The sequence below is a fragment of the Juglans regia genome, chromosome 10 (assembly GCF_001411555.2).
Source record: "Juglans regia cultivar Chandler chromosome 10, Walnut 2.0, whole genome shotgun sequence".
Classification (NCBI taxonomy): domain Eukaryota; kingdom Viridiplantae; phylum Streptophyta; class Magnoliopsida; order Fagales; family Juglandaceae; genus Juglans; species Juglans regia.
In genome coordinates, this window is record NC_049910.1 from 11,468,277 (window position 1) to 11,494,355 (window position 26,079).

Below are 26,079 nucleotides of genomic sequence, written 5' to 3' on the forward strand. Positions count from 1 at the left end.
TGTCAGACATATCGCAATTCTCGATTATATATATATATATATATATATATATATATATAGCTTACACGCATTAATTGTCCCAACCATGCAATTATGTAAACTAACTAAAAAAAAAACAAAAACGACTATTTGTGGTATTTTTTAAGATAAAAATAATTATTTATTACGAAAATATATTTTTTAATTAAAAATAATTAATCACAAATAAATAATTTTTTTATATAAACTTTTCCAATCACTGATCTGTTAAAAGTTGCCATCATCATGTGTGGTCGAACGACATGAACAAACTTTACAAAAGCAAAATACAAATAAAATTAATAAAAATAACTATTTACCAATTTTTATTTTGATGCCCTGGTAACGTGAAAGCCGTAGAAACATGTCATATCCACTAATAAATAGTATTTTAACTTTTTGTAAATACAAAGAATTTCACAACAAGCGGTGCATTGATACATGAGTTATTTCATTATTAAATCGATGTATAGAATATATCGTCCGCATTACTTAAATAATAAAATTTAATTTATAAAATTTAGATTTTAAATCACTTTATTAAGTATGTTATCTAACCGACTTATAAATAAATTCTTTCTAATGATATTGTGACTTAGAATTCATGACATTTACCTTTAGAGAAGTGTTAGATTCACAAATAGATCTAAAAAAAGTTAACTCAGAAACTAACATAACATAACGTGGTAGTTCAGATTTACTTTAAGGTAAAAGGTAGTTTATAATTTGACACATCACGTTAAATCATGTTAATTTATAAATTTATTTTTTAGAGATTTATTTATGGATGAAGTATTTCTCTTACCTTTATTAATGTTGGTCTTCTATATTGGTGTCTGCAAAAGATCTTAACCAAGCCCCACTCTATTTTTCCTTTCATATATCCTTACCTATTCTTTTGCTACATTGAGGTGATTTTCTTTGGACATATTACTAGCTTATTTGGTAATATTCTTTTGCCACATCCTTACCTATTCTATATCTCATAAATAAAAAGAAGAATGTGAAGGTTTATTTTCTTGGTGGAAAAACTAAAAAAAAAAAAAAAGGTCAGAAAGAATATATTGATAAATAAATAAATTAATTAATTAAGAGAGGTAGCGGGTTACAACCGGGAAATTTCCAAAGTCTAAAGAACATAAACCGGAAGAACCGGTGACATAGTGTGTTATGTGGACAGCGAACTTGAAAATACGGACATACCGACTACCGTACCGTACTCCAGATGATGACACCTGTCAATCCGTCAGAGTGTAAGCAAATTAAAAAGAGTTCGTACAGTTGTTACCGGGAATTTAGTACGCACGTCGTCCATGTGTACACGTGTCATCTTAAATCTCATAACTACGTTAGAAAAAAAAAATCCGACGTGTCAGGGATGGTCCCGGGGAGAGAGAGAGAGAGAGAGAGGTGCAGTGGAAATGTCAGTGCCCACAGGGAGGTGTGGGGTCCGGCACGTGAGTGACCGACGGAATTGCCACGTGTGAGCGGTGGAGATGGCGAGACAGTCCAATCAGTTAGTGGCAGTTAAGCGTGGTGAACAGGTGGTTTAATTAACTTAACCATGGTTAATTTGAGACTGAAGCATTTTTCTCTCTTTTCTTTTCGCTATAAAAGAAGGGCACCTCCTCGGTTCCTCTGACTACTACTCCTCCCTCCGTTTCTTTTTTCTTTCTTCATTTTTCAGAGCGAGAAGTCGAGAGGAACATTGCATTTACTATCAGTCTATCAGAGAGAGAGAGAGAGAGAGAGGGAGAGAGAGAGAGAGAGAAGAGAGCAACAATGGCGTTGTCTTTGAGATGGTTCTCCGTAGGTTCATTGCTGGTTCTAACGCTGCTTTTTATAAGCGTGAAGGCCTCCGAAGAGAAGGATCATGATCAGCTATTACAGTCAAGGTTTGTTCGCTCGAAAATGTCGTTTTTTTCATTCCTTTCTTTCACTATGTTTGCCTGCTTTCTCAAAATTCCTGATCATGCTTTATCACAATCACAAACTTTTGCCGAGAATGTGAATGCGTTTTAAAGCTCGCAGCAATGGAGCACTGTACGCCTTCGAGTTTACCAATTTAGATCCCTGTTTTATGCTTTAAAAAGGTACCGTTTCTGACGGGAAGCTTTGATTAATTTCTTCTACCTTCTTCGTTTTGGCAGTGACAGGCTTGCAGAGACACAGGAGTTGCAGAGCTCCAACAATGCGCCAATTGCGAACAGGTCAGTAGCAGAGTAGCTAGCTATCTAGCACTCGGTCGGTGCCGAGAAGTCAGCTTTATTATAGATCTTCAGCTGCACTTTTACCGCTGAATGATACTGTTACAGTTAGATATATCCGAATAATCTGGACCGTTCCAGATTGGATCTGAAAAAAATGAAAAAATCAGAGCCGTTCTAACGTTCTATAAGTTTTTATATATCTGTACGTTGCGTTAAACCTGTCTCTCCTCTTTCTCAAACCACGTGAAAGTTAATTTTATATACACTGCAAAATTAACCGTCTTCTTTCCTTTGACCGTGTGCTGGCGTCCCCCGAGGATTTTTTTACTTCTTACCGTACGAAAACACCCCTCGCACATTCCATCTATTCCGCTTTGGTCAATGAGAGAGACAGAAATTGTTGAGTTTTTTGAGGTTACTTCCGAGTATTGAAGAATTTGTTGTTCGACAGATTTAATGCACACGAGTTTTGGATGTAAATTTAATTGGAATAGTGATTTTATTTATTGTGATAATTTCCTTTGTTAAGAATTATAAAATCATTATATATTAACGGGTAGGATTTAAAAAAGATTAATCTATCATTAATTGGACTACATGACTATATATGTACGTACGATATCAATTAACCCTTAAAACGATCTGATCATGACACGTGTCGAGTCAAACTCAGTTCTAGATCATGATAAGAAAAACATTGCCGTCACATTAATAATCTCTGATCAATGTCTAACGTTGGAGATTTTACGCTCGATCCTATGTTTTTTTTTTTTTTTCAGGTCGGAGGATGGCTGGAATGAGCACGCTGTGCATGATCCAGAGGAGGTAGCTTCTATGGTTGAACTGTATGTCTCGAACCCTCTCTCTCTCTTTTCTCTCTGTCGTCGTTCCTGATCTCATCATCAATATATGATTTTTTTTTTTTTGTTCATTTCATTTCCAATTGTTTTCCCCCCTGGAGTCTCATTGAAGATGGCTCACGTGATCTTCACTTTAGAATAATTAATAACAAGAATTTCTTTTTTATTTCTTCTTTTAAAAAAGAAAACGCACATGGTTCTGGATATAATATTCAGGTCTCCTTACTTAACTCCTCATGAGACCACATGTAGTATCTAAGGATTGTCCTTTTCACCGAGCCCATGTGGGTCGATTAATCCTTCACGGTCAAACGTGTCTCCATACGGTAGGAGGAAAAAGCCGCATGCATGCCTGTTCGATCTGGGGTTTTTCATTTTCGTGTATATATATATTAATCTTTGTCTTTTTAGTCCAATGCATGACTGATCATCATCATAGATTCATACGCCAATAAGCATTTTAAGAGATCTGGGAAATCACCCACCTTAATTACTAGTATAAATTATATATATGATATGGATATTCCTTTTAGCTATGGTTATTTTACTCACCTGTATGGATCGAAGTCGAACTACTTTACGTTTCTGAGGAATCAACCTCCTGCATGTTATCTGCAGCTGCAAGTCTGATCTTCTGATCTGCTCAAAGAAAAAAGAAAGAAGCCTGATCTTCTCTCTAATAATATCTTCGTGCCAGCTTTTTACCCACATGCCCCTGTCTAGAGATCCGCCCGTCACGTTCATTATCTACATACAATTTGTCTTTTTCTCTTCCTCTAACCCAAGTATATATATTTCTTCTTTAATTAGTACCTTAGATACCTTTTATATATATATATATACCTAATGGTCCCTTCAATTGCTTTTCTAAAAGCCATTGCTTGACGGTATGTGAAAACTCCATCCCTTATCTATACGTACGTTTATATATATTTCTAGCGAGAGTACTAACATCAATTAATATGCCTACTTATATATATATATAACATATGACATATGGTGACAAAATAAAGTAGTTCATGCATGCTGCCTCCTCCTTTCATTATTGGATTGTGTGGGAGATCTTGCATGGATTTTTGTTACTACGGTCTTTTCGTGCCAGATCTTCTAAATGCCCCCAACCAACCGCAATCTTATTGCTTGGTAAAAAAACGTCGGTTTGCTGATTTACTCAATGAAATCATGTACTCATATGTTCCAAAATGCTTGGTTTCTAAAAGTGGGAATCCAATGCTTTATCATGTAATCATGAATTCTATGCTTTGAACTCTATCATTCATTTAGCTCGAGTACTTTGTCTTACCTAGGAGTGAATTAGCTAGCATTACAGAAAACCATCGTCGTGTCTGCTTCTACGCCTCAATAATTTCTCAATCGAGAATCACCATCACATTGCTCATTATTTCATGTAGTGGGTTTTGTCCGGATTCCAAATTGGTGGGGTAGGCTACTGAAAATTTTGTCCCTTTTTCCAGCCTGTAAGAGGCATAAGATCAGGCTCATGACCAGGAATCACATATCGTGTCTCAATTTCACTCTTTCGGGTAAATGACATAGATCTGGTTTCATGCAAACAGGCCAAAACGCTTTGAGGCAGGCCTGATCTTGATCCAGCGGCTGCGGCAAGTGACAGATCATAGAACTATATATACATACATATATATATATATATATGTGTGAGTGTGTGTGTGTTAATAAATGAGATTCGCATGACCTTATTAAATGAGCTACTTTCATTAAAGTCATTCACACCGACACATTGAGTACTAGACAAGTATTAGTTCGAACTTGCATTTATTTCCCGTAGCGAAGCGCATATATATATAAGTCAAATAAAATAACATAAAATAAAGAACCTAGTCTGTCCGTAGAACCGTAACCATGAATCCGTAACACATGATCCAACATTATTATCACATGATGAAGGCCTAGTACGTACTTGAAAAAGTGGGACGATATATATAATGCAACAATATTAATGTTGTCTCACATGATTTATGAAATTCTCGCCTTCACATGCTTATAATTCGGTGATATTGATATTTACTTGACGAAATTTATTTCTGAAATCACGAGGAAAAAAAGACCGGAAGTCATTAGAATAATATATGTATGTGATAGCAATTAACATCAATATTATTATGTGTTTGATCAAACTTTCTCAGGAGCATTCGTAATAGCACAGAAAGGAGGAACTTGGGATATTTTTCGTGTGGAACTGGGAACCCAATTGATGACTGTTGGCGCTGTGACAGACGGTGGTACCTCCGCCGAAAGCGCCTTGCGAATTGTGCCATTGGATTTGGACGCAATGCCGTTGGCGGACGCGATGGCAAATACTATGTTGTTAGTGATCCCAGCGATAATGACCCCGTTAATCCCAGACCGGGCACGCTCCGCCACGCAGTCATTCAGGACAGGCCATTGTGGATTGTGTTCAAGAGGGACATGGTGATCAGACTTAAGCAGGAGCTGATCATGAATAGCTTCAAGACCATTGATGGTCGTGGTGCCAATGTCCACATTGCTTATGGGGCTTGCATCACTATCCAGTTCATAACCAATGTCATTATCCACGGCCTACATATCCACGATTGCAAGCCGACTGGCAATGCCATGGTTCGGAGCTCGCCAAGCCATTTTGGGTGGAGAACAATGGCTGATGGGGATGCCGTTTCCATCTTTGGTTCAAGCCACATTTGGGTTGACCACAATTCACTCTCCAACTGTGCTGATGGCCTTGTTGATGCTATTATGGGCTCCACTGCCATCACCATTTCTAACAACTACTTCACCCACCACAATGAGGTCATATATGTTACTCCCATTTCGTTATTTTTTTGTTACTTTGAATGAATTTAGATAATTAGTAGATGGGAGGCTAATTTCTTTCTTTTTCTTTTTCTTTTTTTTTTTTTTTTTTTTTTTTTTTTTTTTTTTTTTTTTTTAAAAAAAACGTTGATAAAAATCAGGTTATGCTATTGGGTCACAGTGACACCTACACAAGAGACAAGCAGATGCAAGTGACCATTGCCTACAACCATTTTGGTGAGGGTCTAATCCAGAGAATGCCAAGGTAACATCCTTAAAATTAAAATTGCTTTCTCAATATATATGTACCACCTTCTGGCGGCCGGTACGTGCTTAATTTCTAGTTCATATTATATAATGTGCGCCTCGATCTAATTAACCATTTTTTTCGGTGGTCAATTAAAATCTTGCAGGTGCAGGCATGGATATTTCCATGTTGTGAACAATGACTACACACACTGGGAAATGTATGCCATTGGTGGGAGTGCTGAGCCTACCATTAACAGCCAGGGCAATAGATATCTTGCACCTGCCAACCCTTTTGCCAAGGAGGTACCTATAGAACAAAAAAAAAACCAATATTTTTTAGACTAATGATGAATGATGATGATCAAATTCTTGATCACAATATTGATTGAAATACTGATGATTTGTGTAGGTGACAAAGAGGGTTATATTTGATGGTGCATGGAAGCACTGGAATTGGAGATCAGAAGGAGACCTTCTGCTGAATGGAGCCTACTTCACACCATCAGGAGCTGGAGCTGCAGCCAGCTATGCAAGAGCCTCAAGTTTAGGGGCAAAGTCCTCTTCCATGGTTGGTGCCATTACTTCGGCTGCTGGTGTCCTTAGTTGCCGCAGGGGATCCCAGTGTTAATAATTCCCAATCCCACCGACCGACAGAATAGATAATGGGCCGGTGGAAATTAAACACAGACAAGGAAAAAAAAAAAAAAAAGGGAAAGAAAAAAAAAAAAGAGGAAAGGAAAATTTACCCATTTTTCTTCCTTTGTTATTGTTATAGAACTATTCAGTGAGCTTGCAGCTATTTTGCACACGTGTCGCTTCTTTGTATTTTGTCCCAGTCAGTCAAATATTTGAAAGATGTAAATTTTTCACATATAACAAATTGCTGTCAAATTTTCTTCAAAACATGCCCCATTTTGCGAGCTGTGCTCCGACAATATAAAAGCTCGGAGGTCTATTAATATTATATGAGACTATCTGCTCTCAAATGTTAATTAAAGAAATTTGAGGAGGCTACTCTGTTAGCATGTAAGGTAAGGAACGGCATTTTGAATTCACACCCAGCCTAGCCTTGGTTTGGAGCTTTGATACTCGCCACTCAAGACTGTAATTCAGTTTCTGTAATACATCTGATAGGTAGTGTTTGGATAACTAGAAAGTATCAGAGAAAATGTAAAGAAAAAAGTTAGATTCGAGGTTGACTTAACCCCCAAGAGAAAGAGATAAAAGAGAATAAGAAAATATTTTTATTAATGATTCTGGATATCTTTTCAGAGCCAAGTTGCTCAATACATATAACCCACGTATTGAGTCTGAGCTAAAAGTAACAACAAGATACTAAAACTAGAATCTGCAACTAGTTTATACTACGGGCCTAAGCCCACTACCTATTACAATCCAAAGATCCAATAAAATAGACTAAGGCCTAACACACAAGGATAGAAGTAGTAAAAGGATTGAAGGATAGTCCATGGCTTGGATTGGGCCCAAGTTACTTGGCTTGTTACATTGCCATTCCCTTTAAAGGAACTTGTCCTGAAGGTTGGAAGCACGGATGAACTCTACGATTCGGTCCTTGTAACAGACTTTTCCATCGATTATTCTGCAGTCTCAACTGAAATCCTCCCTCTTGCTTTATTGCATCAAGAATCTGCTGGACTGTCTCATCAGCAGCCTTATAAGGCACAACGATGGCATCAATATCACCAATAGTCTCCAGTTTATCTCTACACGAGGCTACCAACAAGCAGCAGTCATTCCCATAACTAGGGGTGTAAACTCAAACCGGAAAATCGGAAAACCAAACCGGACCGGACCAAACTGGACCGGTTTTACTGGTTTTGAACCGGTCCGATCCGGAACCGGTTTTTAAAACGTAAAAACCGTCCGGTTCTAGGATTTTTTGGACCGGACCGGACTGGTTGATTAAAAAAAATAAAAAATAATATTTTTATATATAAGTTTTATACCAAATATTTTATATATATTAAATATTAATATATATAAGTTTTATATATAATGTATAATTATAAATTTTTATGTGAAATTTTATATATAACATATATATTCATATATGAAATAATTTCTTATTATAATTTATAAATTATTACATAAAATGTTAATACTAAATCACTAAAAGTTTATAACTAATACTAATATATAACTTATAACTATACCAATAGTCTAATATTAATACTATTATATAGTCTAATATATTAATAAAAATATAAAAGAGTTTTTTTTAAATCAATTTTTTTTATATAAACAAATTTTTAATGACAAATTGTGAAATTTACATTTTACAAAAACCGAAAAACTGGACCGGACCGGACCGGAAACCGGTAAAACCGGAAGTACCGGTTTAGGAGGGTAACCGGTGCGTAATCGGTTTTGAAAAATATAAAATCGGTACATACTGGTTCGGTCCTAGATTTTATCCAAAACCGGACCGGACCGGACCGGTTACACCCCTACCCATAACAACCCATTGTGAGATACATGCAAATCCCACCAGGGTAAAAAATGAGGATGCTATTTTTTCTAATTTTGCCACTCCTCTTCTTTAGTCCCCTTCAATCCCTGTGTAATTAGCTTTCAGATAGCTAGTGACCCACGGATCCAACCAACAGATGGGATATCTTCAACCATTTTTAGATTAAACCCTTCTAGACAATCGGAGGAGAAGGCTTGGAGTAAACCACCACCTAATCCTTTGGCCTTAAAGCCATCGGCATCACCACAATCCCAAACCCAAAGAATAATATGAGAAAATACCACAATTCCACAATGGCAACGAAGAAGTTGGTTCCTTCTCACAAAACTTCCAAGAAAATGCAGTTTTACCTCCATAACTAATGCCATTATTGGAAGGACCATATCCATTAAAAATTCGGTGCCACGAAGGACCATTCGCAAATCCTCCAATTATTTTTAAAGAAGACTTCCAGTATGTTCCAATTTGTAAAGCCTTTTTAGGCATATTATCCAACAAGTGATGGACAAAAAATTTCTTACCCGTAGACATGGGATTTGTAGCTACTTCCGTGGCGACAAAGTTGGCCATGCCCACATCGGCACCTGCATCGACGACGAGCTCATTACCTCTTCCTTCACCTCTTAATTTGTCACACTTCAAGCAATCAAAAGCCATATACACGAGATTTGTATTCGAAAATGAAACAAGAGTTTGTGTGTTAAGAGAAACCCCTGGTTATCGGAAACGTGGCTACGATCAAGCTTGTTAAATCCCGTCAGATCTTTGACAGTCGTGGAAATCCAACCGTCGTAGTTGATATTATTCTTTCGGATGAGAGCCTGGCTAGAGCTGTTGTTCCAAGTGGTGCTTCTACAGGTGTCTACGAAGCCCTGGAGTTGAGAGATGGGGAAATTCGGAAATGATGGAGATGCTGGGTCGAAGGATTGTGATATGCGACTGAGATATCGGTTTTGTCATGGGCAAGGAGGTTGAGAATTGAGTGTTTTGAAGATGGACTGTGATGGAGGAGTTACGATGAAGTGCTTACTCTGCTTCGCCGATGAACCCTGTGACAGATCCATGATCTATATGTCCTTGTACGGGGTAGTCTTCATCAGCTCCAACCGATTTAAGATATCGGTAGCTTTCGATGTCTTTTGGGCTTCATCGACGCCATTGAGATCGAACTCCCATATGATGGTTACACCTCTTACGATTAATGAGTCTTTGTTGCTAGGGACGACCAAAAGAAATGAAGAAAATAGACAATAATTTCTAAGATGAGGGGAAGGACACGAGATTCAGAGGGAATGCTCTGAGAATAGTGGAAATGGTTTCTGGTTTCCAACTGGATTTATGAAAACATGAGAAAGAGTAAGACTAGCGGGGATGACTACCTCCTTTTCTTCCGATGTTGCTGTATATTTTTCCTCTTCTTGCAGACGATAGAGTTGGTTTTCCAGATTTGAGAACTCTTCATTGAAGTTATTCTGAAAATCTTCAATGTTGTTATTGACATCTTTTAATGGCTGCAAAATAACATCCAAATATTGCTGTGATTTTTCGATTTGCTCTCTGATGTTGAGCAAAGATGAAATAATTTTTTTCTATTTCCATAGAGTGATGAAGCCAATCCAAGGAAAGATTGGCTCTGATACCACTTGTAACACACCTGATAGGTAGTGTTTGGATAACTAAAAAGTATAAGAGAAAATGTAAAGAAAATGGTCAGATTCGAGGTTAACCTAGCCTCCAAGAGAAAAAGATAAAAGAGAATAAGAAAACATTTTCGTTAATGATTATGGATGCCTTTTCAAAGCCAAATTGCTTAGTACATATAACCCACGTATTGACCTGGGCTAAGAGTAACAACAAGATATTAAGACTAGAATCTGCAACTAGGTTATGCTACAGACCTAAGTCCACTATCTATTACAATCCAAAGATCCAGTAAAATAGACTAAGGCCTAACACACAAGGGTAAAAGTAGTAAAAGGATTGAAGGATAGCCCATGGCTTGGATTGGGCCCAAGTTACTCGGCTTGTTACAGTTTCTGACTAGAAAAAAACAAAAAAGCACAAGATAAGAAGGGACCAAGCTTTGTATAAATTTAGGCTGTCGAGAGAGTTAAGCTTGTTGTGGTCACTAATCAGCTGGGAATGGTTGGTTTCCAACCCAACTACAATAATGGAGTGCGCTGAACTTCTAATAAAACCAACCCACCTAAGATCTTCCAAGTTCCAACTACTACATGCTGGCTTAAGCCCAACATTTCCAAGGCCTACAACTCAACCACACCAAGGGTGCCTCCTGGTTATTGGCACTTCACGTATCTAATATTTCATAGAGCAATCTCATATGGAGGGTATCTGAAGAAGACTAGCTTCTTGTAGGAGTATTTAAGTGCACTTCTTTGATCAGGAAGTTAGCTGATGGTTGGAATATTCCTTTTTTTTTTTAAAAAAAAAATGTTTGATGCTATGTTTGGCTTGTCTCTATTGGGTGCCTGAAAGGGGGTTTTGTGGTTCTGCAGCTCGCTCTTGGGCTAGCTGTTTATACTTAAAACATCCTGATTGTGTCATCTAACAAATAGTTTGTGATAAAATTATCTGAAGGAGTTGCAGGTACACATGATTCGGGGATATAAAAAACATTTGTTACATTCAAGATATAGAGATGTTTTAAGTGCTGCATTGTCTAAAATCAAACATTCCCAATTCCTAGAAATATAACAAACATTAGCATTATACACTACAGTCACCTTCTTGATGAGGATCAGATACAGTGACCAGAGATGGAACTAGTATTTAGATGAACACAAGGAAAAAGAAGGGCTCAGAATGGTGTATCTATTCCACTCCCTGTTTCTGTAGGGCTGTATAAAGCAGACCTGTTCCTTGGTCGATACTCCTCTAACTTCTTCACGACTTCATCCATTGTAGGTCTAACTGAAGCCACCGGAGCACAGCAACCCATTGCAAGCTTCAATGCATGAACCAAACCCTCTTCCATGGGACTCCTTATACCCTTCAAAACCTCCACATCAAAAACCTCCATCGTTATCTCCTCCAAAACTGCTACTTTCACCATTGAAGGCAAATCGACAAAGTCCCCACTTCTCCCATTTTTTCCAGGTTTTTTTCCTATCAAAATTTCCAGTAACAATATCCCATATGCATAGACATCTGTCCTAGAATTACATTTCTTCATTTTTTGAAGCTCTGGGGCTTTGTAACCATCAGTTTTTAGAAGTGCTACCATTTCATCAGCTACGGCTGGGATCATTAGCTTGTCAAGCCCAAATTCAGTGAGGCTGGCAACAAAAAACTCATCTATAAGCACATTTTTGGATCTCACATTTCCATGAGTAATGGGTACCTCAAGACCTGTATGAAGATATGCTAGTCCTCTGGCTATACCCAATGCAATCTTGTGCCTTCGAGCCCAGTTCATCACTGGTTTTCCTGCTCTAGCTTCTACAGTCGACCAAAACAGAGAAAACAAGAGTTTAATGAACTAGCATGATTGCTCATACTTTGCAAAGACAAAGGTAGAGCAGTACTGAAGTACTCCATTGATCATGATCTTAAATGGCTTTTATAATAAAGAGTTGAACAATGGTGGGAATTAAGGCCTCGTTTGTTTTCACAACTTTTCTCAACTCATTTCATCTCATCTAATCATTACAACTTTCTCAAATTCCCAAACAAAATAAAATAAACAATTCAACTTTTTCAAATCTCAAAACAAAAATAATATTAAAAATATATATTCTAACAATATTTTATTCAACTTCTAACTTTAATCTCAATTCATCTCATCTGTGAAAACAAACGATAAGTGTTCTCAATCACATGAGGGTTCACTTTTTTATTAGGGTTATTTACTGTATTAATAAAGTGATGCTAGTTTTTCTTCTCTATAACGAGGATGGATTTCAGCTATTCCATATCTATATGAGATGCAAAATGAATAAAATGCAGAAAGAAGCATGAAAAAATGAACATACCATGTAAGAGATCATGGAGGGTTCTGTGAGGTAGATAGTCATAAATGAGGAGTTTTTCCCCTCTCTTCCCCTCATAGAAAGCTCTCAATGGAATCAAATTGTCGTGGCGGATCTTTCCCAACTGCTTTATCAGGGGCAAACACCAACCCCTATCCTTGCAACTACCTTCCCTCAATAATCTCAAAGCAATGGTCCCTCCATCAGAAAGCTTTGCCTTATAAACGGTCCCATAGCTTGTCTTCTCCATAACTTGCCCCGTTGCATTCAAGACATCCTCTAATGTCAAACGCTCGCCACCTTGAAACAAAATAAGCTTCCCTTCACCACCTCCACCACCACCACCACCAACACCAATACCAACACCTCCATCTTCATCATCTTCCTCTTCCTCCAATTCATCTGCATTCTCTCCCCTACTCTTCTGCTTTTTATTTTGCACATACCAAATCGACAGTGAAGCCAAAACCACTGTTCCAGCCATCAAAACAATCACGATACCAGCAATTGCGCCTGGGCTTAATCCAGAACTTCCACTACAACTTTTCAAAGGTAAACCACAAAGCCTCGGATTGTTTCCCTCAAACACCTCCACACCATATTTTGATTCTCCAAAAAGGGGCAAGTCCCCACTAAAATTATTGTGTGAAAGATTCAATTTCTCAAGGTTTAGGCCAGATAAACCCTCTGGAATTGAACCTGAGAACATATTATTCCCAAGATCAAGCTCTTTAAGCCCATAAAACCGGGTTATGAATTGTGGAAAATTCCCAGAAAGCTTGTTGTTACCCAAATCCAAGACCTGTAAATTGTTGAAGGTAGAGTTTGGTAATGCAGGTTCGGGGACTGACCCAGATAGCGAATTACTGTGAAGCCTAAGAGAAACAAGTCCATACAAATTCCAGATAGATGGTGCTAAAGCTCCGGTCAACAAATTGTCACCCAAATCAATGTCAGAGAGTGAAGAGCTATAGCCAAGCTCAAGAGGGATTGTTCCACTCAGTGAATTGACGTTAAGATAGAGACTTTGAAGCATAGAGAACACACCCAACTCTCTGGGGAGTGAACCAGTGAGATTAGCAGAGGGAAGCTGAAGGGAGAGAAGGCGCAGAGACGGGTCTTTGAAGAGAGAGAGATTAGTCCATTGTGGGGAAGAGATGTCATTGCAGAGCAAAGGAGAGCCATTGGAGAAGACCCATTTGAGGCCTCTCCATTGGCACAAAGGCACAGAAGAATTCCATGAAGATAGCAAAAGGTTCTCAGCGTTACCTTGCAATGAAGCTCTGATCTTTCCCAAGACAAGCTCAACATCCGGCGAAGCAGACTTCGTGAGTGTAATACCTGCAGTAAAGAAGAGGAGGAGGAAGAAAATACAGGGAGTAAAGTGGTTCAGAAGCGCCATTGAAGAAGCTGGAGAGAGAGAGAGAGGGGTGGTGGTAGCAAAGTCCTAAGAGAGGATCACTTCTTCTTGGGAAAGCTGACACACTGTCGAGTCTCGACTACAAGTAATCTCTAAACATTGTTCGGATTGTCTCTAATTTGAGATCAACTTTTAGGAGACTGATGAAAAGAAAAAAAATAAAGGAAATGAAAAGACGAGAAGCTCCCAGGAGAGGATTGTCCGAACCCCATGTCCAAAAGAAATGACCTTTTATGAGAAACTCCGATGAAACCGAAATGATGCCCAAGTAGACCAAGCACCAAAACATGTTTCTTGGCAGTTCACTGTTCAAACTCATGCCAGCATTTAGCAATCATTCCTTTCCTTAATCATCTATTTAGATTTCCCTCGCACATACTTTTTATTTTTTTATCATGATCTTTGAACTTTGTGGGTTCTATTCCCTAATTGAATTACCAAGTTTGAACATTTTGATTTTTGTATATTTCAGCCTAGGAATCGTTCAATATATCTCAATTTTTTTCGGGTGGTCAGTAATTGGCAAAATTCATTGGAGCATCGTTTTTTCTCCATACATGTGAAAGACAAGGAAACAGAAATTTAGTTCTTCATAATCTCATTGGTTTTTCTGTATCATTTATTTTCACAAAACTTTTTATCTAATTTAATTATTACAATTTTTTAAAATTTTCACATAAAATAAAATAAAAAATTTAACTTTTTTAAATCTTAAAATAAAAATAATATTAAAAATATATATTCTAATAATATTTTATTCAAATTTTAACTTTTATTTTAACTCATCTACGATGATGAGATGAGATATATATCTAAAATACATATATCTAAAGTAACAGTAAGTTTTAAATCTAATTCTCAATTAAGATTAGACTCTTAAAATGAACAAAATATGCCATATGATGATATCTCTTAATAGAGTATACACATCAACCATTAAGGTTATGCCATATATATTACCTATTTTTTTGTTCATCATAAGAGTCTAACGATGAACAAAAATATAGCTCTAAGTCCACCTCTGCCTTGAGAGTCAAAGTCGTCGATTTCCTCACTGTTTAGTTGCCAATGCCCAACAACATCATTTACCTTTCAAATTCCTTTCACTTCTTCGATGACAAAATGGATCTGCAAAGCCACTTTTTTAAGATAGCAGAACACGCCATTGTCTGTAGATGCCCTAGCACATGCACTCAACGCCCTGTTGATCTCAGTACCATGCATCTGTCTCACAGCTTTCTTGCTAGCATTTTATGAGGAGCAGTGCTACTCTGTCGCTCATAATAATCTGCTGTAACTTATATTTAGATCAAAATTATTTTTTTATTTTTTTATTTATATTTTTTTATTATTTTAAAATATTTTTAAAAGATAAAAAATATATATAAATATATTAATAGTCACTTCCTTAACTATTAAGTGAAAAAAAAAATAAAATACGTGAAGTGTTAAAATAAGGGAACAAGTTAAATGGTCAAGTCTGTGTGCATAGAGGAGACTCATCTGTGTTAAGTCTCAGTGTTAAGTCTCATCTGTGTGCATAGAGGAGACTCGGATTCACCACTATTCCTTTCACCAGAAGACGGAAACTAGCATGTCATTGTTCAGCATGGTGGAAACATGCTCATTTCTTCATTGGCTTTACCCCCCAACAAAACTATATTTAAATGATGTCTCGCAAACTATTATAAAGCTCATTACTCCATAAATATTGTGGACAACTTTGAGCTCTTCATCATTATTGCATGAAAGCATACTAGATTTTTCTACTGTGGGGGGATCAACCTACCTACTACCAAGTAGATTTTCTTTTTCTTGTTCAGTAAAATCTTAAAAAATAGAACTTCTAAACTAATTTTCAGGTGTCTTTGAATAAATTTGACTTTAAAGCACACGACATCAGCTAAATTGAACCATAAGAGTCAGAAAAATAGTCTACTGTTTTTCCAGGTACTTCTCCATTATTTCCTTGATCTCTTTTCTTCAATGGTGTCATCATCAGTAGGGCCATATATAGAGGTGGCGCCTCCACCCCCTTTGGCCCCTCTTCTTTATGGAAGGCAATGAGTATGAAATATACACGTCCCATGCATGGTGTCCTGAAATCATAGATTAATGCTTTATTCCAGTTTGCCATCAATTAAAGATACTCAAAAACCACTTTAGAAACATTGATATGATCACATAATATCATTACTTTTTAACTTTGAAACCCTCCCGTTCCCGTTCCCCTTCTTACCTTTTGTTTTCCTCGATCAAAATTTGAACTGTTGGAGTACAAAGAAATAAACAGCATGCCAGCACAAAGAAAGCTGTGGACAGGAAAGTGTTGAGTACACGAATGAGTGAAACAGCCAGAGTGCAACTATTGTGACGGAAATCTTTGCAGTAGATCTTGGTACAGAATCCTAGAACCCAAAAAAAAAAAAAAAAAAAAAAAATTAACTTAACTTAGTGCTGCTCATGAGAAGAACACCAGATGGTTTAGTTTCATATGTACATAAAACTACCAATAAGCTGTAAACAAACCCAATTCATTACCCAACGCAAGATCACGATAAGGTAGGAAGATGTCAACTCTTCAAGGTGTTATGCAGCCAGATCCTTTTGATTAGCAGAAGGAGAAGGGCATAACAGAGACTTTGAGATGGATTTAAATATTTAGATTATAATATATATATATATATATATATATATCTTTGACATAAACTAAGGATATTTAGTCATTTAGTCAGTTTGAACAATCGAGACTGTTCTTGGCAAGAGAGATAAAACAACCCCTGAAGTATTTGCAGATAGAAGTCACAGGACAACGTCTCTCATTTCACCTTATCAAGCAAGTATACTGTTCCAAGGAGAATGATTGGTTTCGTTCATATTTGAAAGAATTTCCAACCCATTCAACTATTCAGGTCAAGTTTATCCTATTCCTACTACAGGTGTTTCCAACATTCCCTTGGATCTTCACAAATTGTGGTAGATTTATTCTCTGTATCATGCAAATCCGAGGCAGTTTCCTTGTTAATTTCTATATGATGAAGCCTTTCAATAAATGGATATGAAGAAACATAAGGAATTTCATAGCTATGTTCGTCAAATAAATGGTATATGGCCTTGCCACGGGTAATAATAATGGTATATGGCATTGCCACGAGTAATAATAGTTGTATACGGTCTCGCCACGGGTATAATGGTAGTTTATAACCTTACCATGGGATTAAAAATGGTATCTGTCTCGATGTGATGCTCTGATATTATATGAAGATGAGATTTCAATTTATGATATGCCAAATGATTTTATTTTTAAATAAGAATGTTTATGAAAGTTTCGCTCTGATATTTTTGACAACATGTTTTGATTATGCATTCTGAAAGCAAATATTCTGATTTTACATTCTGAAAGTAAATGTTTAGTTCTACATTCCAAATACTATAAATGCTCATGTTTATATACTAGTATATGTTCTCTGCTTAATGAGTTGTTAATAACTCATTCATCTTATCTCCACAATATTTTTTAAATAATTTTGATGTCTCAGCTGGAAGTCAAGAGTAGAAAGTGTTAACAAGATTTGATGGTCGTAGAGGAATAAGTATCGAATGGTACAAATATTTATTGGAGAGTTTTATTTAGTAGATTTATTATTTTATGTTATTTTTGATATTTTGAGTCATGGATATTTCCGAGACTTTGTGGAGATTTTGATTTATTTTATTAAGGTATTTCTTTGGTGTCTTGATGGAGGAACATACATTTTTAGTTTTGAATAAATGAGTTTATATTTTATGGGGAATTTAGAGTATATAAATAGGTTATGAGAGATGATTTTAAGTTGCAAAAGCTAACTCTCTGGAACTCCGAGGTCGAGGCGTTACAATTGGTATCAGAGCCAGATTTGAGATTCTGCATACTTTATTGGTTGAGTTTTAAAAATATGAGATTTAGGGATTCTGCATGCCTATCTGTTTTGATGAGATCTGAGGTTTTAAGGTTTGTAGAATTTAAGGAATGGCTTCCGTGACACTTGGAGTCTTAGATCTCGTAGGCTTCTTTGCGGATTATAGAAAAGAATTTTTATAGGATTTGAGGTTTAGATTTTTCTTAAGGTCATGTACGTAAGCTTAATTAAAACTTAGGTTTGAGGTTATACGGATATTTGAGTATGAAGTTTTGGATTTCAGCGGCCTTTAGAAAATAATTTCATATTTGATATCTAGAAATCTGCAAGTTGCAAGAGACAATTATTTTGATATTTAAAGTCTTAGAATCGGTAGGAATTAGTGATTGTGATCTATGAAATTTGAGGTTTTAGAATTGCCAAATGTTTTGAATTAAATTCATGACTTTTGAGGTTTAGATTAAAAGGACGTATGTAAGTTTAGAGCGATGTCAGGTTTACAATAATTGATAGTAAAAAGGGTTAGATTAGTTGGTTAAAGATATGGTTAGGAAAAAAAAATCTTGAACTTGTTTTAAATATTTTTTTGGTATATATATTTTTATTGATACCTATATTTTGTTTTCTTTTTTTTAGAACATTTAACCAAGCTTAAGCTTACCGGATGTCACCTCGTTGTCAAGTTCAAAATCTTGAGAATTTGAAATTTAGAGATTCTACATACTTTAAAAAATGATTTTGATGAGATCGAAGGTTTTAGAATTCTGCAAGGTCGAGGATACGATTTTGACGACATTTAAGGTTTTAGCACTTGCAAACTTATGGATTATTTCCTACGAAATATGAGGTTTTAGATCTTGCAAGTTTTAATAAATAATTTTTATGACATTTGAGATTTCAGATCCTGTAGGCTTATTCACTAAATTTTAGGAAATGATTTTGAGAAGGGTTAAGGTTTAGAGTTTGAAAGTATACACAAGTTTGACCGAAAGTCGGGTTTGAGGTTTCGGATTTTGTATGCTTATTCTATAGACGTTACGAGATGGCTGATCAGGTTTGAGAATATGAGGTGTTAGACCTTGCCGACCTTAAGATAACGAATTTTATGGGATTTATGATTTAAAACTCAGCAGACTTTAAGATGTGATCTCAATGTGGTTTAAGATTTAGACTCAGTGGAATTTAAGAAAGAATTTTGATAAGATTTGATGTCTTAGATTATGCAGACTTTAAGGAGTGATTATTATGAAATTTTAAGGTTATTGACTTTGCAGATAATGGGGCAATTGATTATTATCAAATTCGAGTTTAGAGTTTCAGTAGGTTTTAAGGTATGGTCCCTTTGAGATTTAAGATTATTGATTGCAACTGAGAATGAAATAGAGTATTTAATAGTATAAGAGTGTGTGCATGGATTTGGGAGACTAGATGTCGGGTCACTACCAAGCGTGATTAGTGTCATTATGGTAGCTTTGGAGATTGTAGATTTTGGGAGGATTCAAGAATTTGTGAAATGAGCTTATTAGGAGGTTTAAATATTATTTTGGGAGTTCTCTTTATAGTTATATGTGAGGTTTAGTTAGAAAATAATAATAATAATAATAGAGGAATTATTAAGTTTGTAGATCCATGGTTGAGGTTCATACTTTTAGGTTTGGAGTCGAGATCACGTATGGAAATCGACATTAGAATTTTGGAATTTCAGGGGGAAGAGGTACTGGAAAGTTAGGGTTTTTAAATATTAGGCTTGCTAAATAATAGAAGTTTAAAATGGGCATGGATTATGATGGACAAGTATTTTTAGGCTTTATGTTAGGTGCAACAAATTTTGAGGACGTAATTTTTTGAAGGGGGGAGGATGTAACACCCGGCCCAGTACGAAGCTTACCTGCGATTTTTTATTTTTATTTTTTTTATATGGATGAAAGGCCCACTTGGAATTTAACGAGTGATTTTAGGATTAGGCTTCGGGCCTAGAAGTTTATTATGATGGAATACAGACTTTTCTTGAGCTTGATACTTAGGTTAAATTCAGTTAATATTTTATGGACCAAGTGGATTTTATTTTAGTTGGTATTGGGCCTGACCATGTTATGGAATGAGCTAGGCTAGTTTGGAATGTGAGTCGAGGCCCAATAGTATTTATAAAAAATACTCAACCTATGAGAAAGATGGCGAGTAAGCTAAGTATATTTTTGTTGGATTGTTCTAATCGGCCCAACTTAGGAACTCTCTACAATATCCAAATTGTGGGTCAAATATCTTGGAATGGGCCCAAAAGGCCCAGGCCCCTGAGAAGTTAATTCCCCACCTTGCACGTCTCTTTCCGTTAGTGACAACATGCACGTCTCTACATGTATTTATACACTTCATGTACAGCCTCTTGCACGTACTGTCATTCATGCATCTTAGGCTTCATTTGGAAAGCAAATTCATCTCAACTCATCATTACAATTTTTTCAAATCCAAACACAAAATATAATAAATAATTCAACTTTTCAAATCTCAAAATAATAATAAAAAAAATAATATTCTAACAAAATTTTATTATCTTAACTCAACTCAGTTCAACATCCAAACATACCTTTAGGGTTTTCAAAGTCGCGATAGCCTCCCACAGCCTCCAGTCCATGTCCAGGAAAACAACCGAGAGCCACCCCACTGCCAAAACTCCTCCACACCGTAAGCCTCCCCCCTCCCACTCAAAACCACCGTGTGATAGCAACCTGCCCAGCCCATGCGAAACCGAGAGCCACCGCACCCCCAGCCACTGCCATAAACGAGCCTAGCTCGAAACGCAACACGGTGTCCCATCCCGTGGCGCCGCTACACCAGATTGTCCACTGCCCCGTAGTGCAACGCAAAGACCGCCACACTACCGTAGAAATCACCCAACAAACCACCACTTCCACCCTTGATTCTTCACGTCTCAGTCACCAAGATTGCACCGCACAACAAGCTCTGTTTTTCACACCAAAAAATAGAGCAACCCACATCCACACCGAAAACCCTGTTTCCTCCACACCTCAACCGCTCGGGGCCCTGTTCATGCTCCTCAAAACAAGCCAAATGCCGCCAGCAACAGAAGCAGCCACCCATTGCCCCGACTGCTCACCGTAAGCCATAAGCAGTTCTCTGTCTCTCTCTCTCTCTCTCTCTCTCTCTCTCTCTCTCTCTCTCTCTCTCTCTCTCTCTCACATCACGCTCTCTTTGGCCCTCTCTCAGTGCTACGCCGTCGTTCTCACCACCGTCGACCTTTGCCTAGTCCCTTGCTGAACCGCACACCTCCTTCCTTCTCGGTATGCCTCAGCCGTATCACCACTTTGTGTTTTCATAGTTTCAAATAGAAACAATCATGTTGCCTTTTCGTAAGGCTTATATTGAGGTATGAGGTTTTTTTATGAAATTTCAATTTTTCCCTCTTAGTTGTAAAACCAAACACGGTTTTAAAAGTGGGTTGTCAATACTTTGGACCACATGGACTTGTTTTCTACTGGGTCCCGTTTTATTTTTTTGAGTGTGTTATGTTAAGTTATTTTGAAGTTAAATGTTTTTGGATTGGGCTTGGATTCTAAATTATTTTGGATGGATAATATTTTTATTACAACAACTTTTCATTATTTTAAGTGGGTTGGGTTCGATTTCTTAAATGAACTGGGGTTTGTGTTGAAATTAGATTAAGTGTATTAAGTGAATTTGATGGATTTGAAAAATGATGGTATTTTAGGGTTATGAGAATTTTAGGTTTTAAGAAATTAAAATAGCACGATTTTTTTTAGCAGTTCAGATTTAAATATCGGGATACGTGTTCGATTGGAAATTTACGGAAATTACATGACAATTGTATAGGTGGTGATTAATATTTACTCAGCACAGTTGTGGAAAAGTTTTGAAAAGCTAAAATGTCTAAGTAAGCGGAGTTCCTATATTAGACTTTGCATAAAGGAAATGAATTGAGATCAATTTTGAAAAATGTGTATGATTGATTATGAAAAGAATTTTGAAACAACCTCAGTTATTTGTTTGGCATTGCTCATGAAATCTATATGAAAGAAAAAGTATTTGTGCATGTGATGCGAAAATGTTTTGAATTTGTTTTTGAATATGTGAAATGATCTTAATCTGCTTCCGCACTCTATTGTGATATGATGTGGCATTTCAAAACCTTTGGCATGATTGTCTAATTTTGTTTTCGGTTATGTTCAATTAAGGCCCCATCATGGGTGATAATAATGGCATACGATCCTGCCACAGGTAATAGTAGTGGTATACGGCCCTACCACGAGTGATAATAGTGGCATACGACCCTGCCATGGCTGTTAATAGTAGTATACAGCTCTACTACGAGTGATAATAGTGGTATACGGTCCCGCTACAGGTATAATGATAGTTTATAACTCTACCACGAGGGTTAAAATGGTATATATCCCGATGTGATGCTCTGATATGATATGAAGATGAGGTCTCAGTTTATGATATGCCAAATGATTTTATTTTTGAATAAGAATATTTATGAAAGTTTTGCTCTGATATTTTTGACAACATGTTTCGATTACGCATTTTGAAAGCACATATTCTGATTCTGCATTCGAAAAGTAAATTTTTTATTCTGCATTCTGAACTCTGTAAATGCTCATGTTTACATACTAGTATATGTTCTCTGCTTACTGAGTTATTGATAACTCACCCCTTATCTCCATAATATTTTTTAGATAATTTTGATACCTCAGCTGGAAGTCAAGAATAGGAAGTGTTAGCAAGATTTAATGGTCGTAGAGGAATAAGTACCAAATGATACAAATATTTATTTAAGAGTTTTATTTAGTAGATTTATTATTTTATGTTATTTTTGGTATTTTGAGTCATGGATATTTTCAAAACTTTGCGGAGATTTTGATTTATTTCATTGAGGTATTTCTTTGATGTCTTGATAGAGGAACATACATTTTTTGTTTTGAATAAATGAGTTTATATTTTATGGAGAATTTAGAGTAAATAAATACGTTATGGGGATGATTTTAGATTGCAAGGGCAAACTCTCTGAACCTTCGGGATTGAGGCGTTACGAAACCTCCATTCAGGTTGGCTCCCTCTTGACTCATCCACGGTCTCTATTCTCTAGATTGATGGGTAGACACCAATTGTAATATTCCGATCTCGGAGGTTCGGAGAGTTAACTCTTGTAATCTAAAACCATCTCACATGACATACTTATATATTCCAAATTTCCCATAAAATATAAATTCATTTTTTAAAAATAAAAAAGATATGTTCATCCACCAAGACTGGAGACACCAAATAAATACCTCAATGAAATAAATTATAATCTTCACAACGACTTGGAAATATCCATGACTCAAAATTCCCACATAACATAAAATAATTTCTCTACTAAATAAAACTCTCAAATAAATACTTGTATCATTTGACACTTATTCCTCTACGACCATCAAATATTGTTATCACTTCCTACTCTTGACTTCCAGTTGAGGCATCAAAATCATCTAAAAAATATTGTAAAGATAAGATGTGAGTTATCATCAACTCAGTAAGTAGAGAACATATATTAGTATGTAAACATGAGCATTTACAGAGTTCAAAATACAAAACAATTATAATTATTTTTAGAATGTAGAATCAGAATATGATATAAAAAATAACAGAGCAAAAATTTAAAAATATTCTTATTCAAAATTCCTTTAGCATAGCATAAACTGAAACATCACATCATAACAGAATTTCATGTTTAACCCCCGTAGTAGAATTGTGCAAATCCCGATGGTCAATTGAGCTTAAAAAAAAAATTGAAATTTACCCCTTATTATTCTCAGAGCCCCGAGTGTGCACACATGAAAAATCACGTAGAAAACCACTTTGACTTTTAATGTGGATGCACCGAAAAACAGAAAAGTTGGTACCAACCTGAACAGAGGCCATAGTTTTACACCTGTGGTAAGGTCAGAACCGAACAAAAAGAAAATGTAATGTCAAAGATTTCAAAAATCATATCATATCATATCAGAGTATTAAACATCTTCTGAACAGAATAAAATCATATCACAAAAATATAATTTATGCATAAATTTTCATATTTACTCTCTTTTACACAATTTAGAAACAAAATACCAAAATAGCTCATGTCTAAACCATGACTACTAGAAAATATTTTATTCTTATATCGAATTTCATGAGTAATGTAGAACAAATAAATGAGATTGTTTAAAATTTCTTTTCATAACAAAACATGCATATTTTTCAAAATTGATCTCAGTTCATTTCTTTTATGCAAAGTCTAGCATAAGAATCCCACTTATATGAACTTTTTAGATTTTCAGAATTTTCTCACAGTAGTGCCAAACAAATATTAATCCCCACTTATAAAAATTATGTAGCTTCGGTAAATTTTCGATCGAACTCGATCCTTAAACTTGGATTGCTAAAATAATATTTTTTTTTCTAAAATATTTAAAATTCTCTTAACTCTAAAATATCATTACTTCTCATATTTATCGATATTCTCTTAATTCATCCGACTAAGACAATAAATTTTAAATTATTTATTTCTAAAATATAACTAATAAAAAATTAATACAAGATTATATAATTTAAAATTCTTAAATACTTTCTATTAAATAACTTTTTGGACCAATTTAAAGTGAGGGTAGCTTAAAATTTTTTCTGTATTCCTACTTAGGCTCATCATAAAAATCAGGCCAACCCAAATTTCCAATTCAAAGCGCACATTGCCTTACTGCATAAAGGGGCATAATGTAATAGATTGCGTTTGAAAGTTAAATTTAAATTGAGTTGGAAATTAAATAAAATATTATTTTTAAATATTATTATTATTTTAAAATTTAAAAAAATTATATTATTTATTATATTGTGTGAAAATTAAAAAAAAATTGTATTTATAAAATGTGATGAGCGGAGATGATTATAAATCTAAACAAAAGTTTACTGTACTTGCATAAAAACTTTACAGGAAAGCTTAAACCGATCTCGTTCATTTTACTTGAACACAGCCCAACTGTTCATCGTGGGAAGAGGGCGGCAGAGACTTACCGAGGGAAGCACGAGCGGCGGCAGGTGGCTGGGCTCGGTGGCGGAGCAGTAGGAGAGGGAGAGAGAGGAACCGTTACTCACGTCGAGGAGAGAGAGAGAGGGAGGGAGAGAGAGATGAGCGAGAGAATACATACGTAGAGAGAGAGAGCTTTCGTCGAGGAAGCGGACGGGGACCGAGAGAGTTAGAGGGAGCTGAGGGCGACATGGAGGAGCAGCGGTAGCAGCTGGGCAACGTGGGGGGTCTCGGTGGCTGAGTGGGCGTTGGTCTGTGGGTGTTCAGATGGGGATGAAATGCTCTGTTTTGAGGAGCAAAAACAGGGGTCTTCGGTTCTCTATGCAGGTGGCTGCCGGTTTCGAGTAGAGTTGTGCAGTGGGCTATCACACGGTGGCTGAGCAGGGGGCGCTACGGTGGTGTAGAGCTGTTTGTTGGGTGAGTTTACATGATAAGGTGTGGGGTAACAGCTTGTGGAGCCAACGGCTGGGATGGGGTTCACAGTTTGCCAATAAGCTGGGCGGTGGGGTGGCGGTGGGGTGGCTCTCGGTTTGGCCATAGTGTGCCATGGTGGTGCGCGGCAGAGGAGCTGGAAACTGCAGCAGTTTTCGTGCGACGTGGAGGTTGTGCTTCACTGAAGCTTTGCGGCTTGAGTAGTTTCTCTATGTGCAGAAGGGATAAACGTATTTATATATATCGGTGATTGAGAACCGAAAGGAAACCTAGAGATGACAAACGTGCTTGCGGAGGAAGCGGACGCGATGAAGCCGTGCATGCAGTAACAAACGTACGTGAAACGTGATCGAAACCGTGCATGAAGAGGAGTCTGGGACTCTCGCATGGTTCTCACGGCTTGGGCATTTGGCCCATTTCAAGTATTTGGGCTCAAATCTGTAGTGTATATAAGAATTAAATGCGCTCTATAAAACAGGGCCGGCTCTTCCAAGTTAGACTGTCTAAGACTCTAATAGAATAAGGTCTCAAAAAATATATATATATATATATATAATAGAATTTAAAATATATATATATATATATACTCAATAAAAAATTTTAATTAATTTAATAAAAATGA

The 26,079-nt window shown here is 36.4% G+C and overlaps 2 protein-coding genes across 2 annotated transcripts; one reads left to right on the top strand and one right to left on the bottom strand.

Annotated features, from left to right (window-relative positions):
* Window positions 1–1,664: 1,664 nt before the first annotated feature.
* LOC108990729 (probable pectate lyase 8) lies at window positions 1,665–7,051 on the top strand. Its single transcript, XM_018964795.2, has 7 exons — window positions 1,665–1,913; window positions 2,169–2,228; window positions 3,008–3,073; window positions 5,254–5,896; window positions 6,061–6,164; window positions 6,313–6,451; window positions 6,558–7,051. The coding sequence occupies exons 1-7, from the start codon at window positions 1,801–1,803 to the stop codon at window positions 6,774–6,776; spliced, it is 1,344 nt and encodes a 447-aa protein (XP_018820340.1). The 5' UTR covers window positions 1,665–1,800; the 3' UTR covers window positions 6,777–7,051.
* A 4,205-nt stretch (window positions 7,052–11,256) lies between these two features.
* On the bottom strand, window positions 11,257–14,215 carry LOC108990728 (putative kinase-like protein TMKL1). Its single transcript, XM_018964794.2, has 2 exons — window positions 12,632–14,215; window positions 11,257–12,098 (listed from the first exon to the last, which is right to left on the bottom strand). The coding sequence occupies exons 1-2, from the start codon at window positions 14,028–14,030 to the stop codon at window positions 11,458–11,460; spliced, it is 2,040 nt and encodes a 679-aa protein (XP_018820339.1). The 5' UTR covers window positions 14,031–14,215; the 3' UTR covers window positions 11,257–11,457.
* Window positions 14,216–26,079: the final 11,864 nt, after the last annotated feature.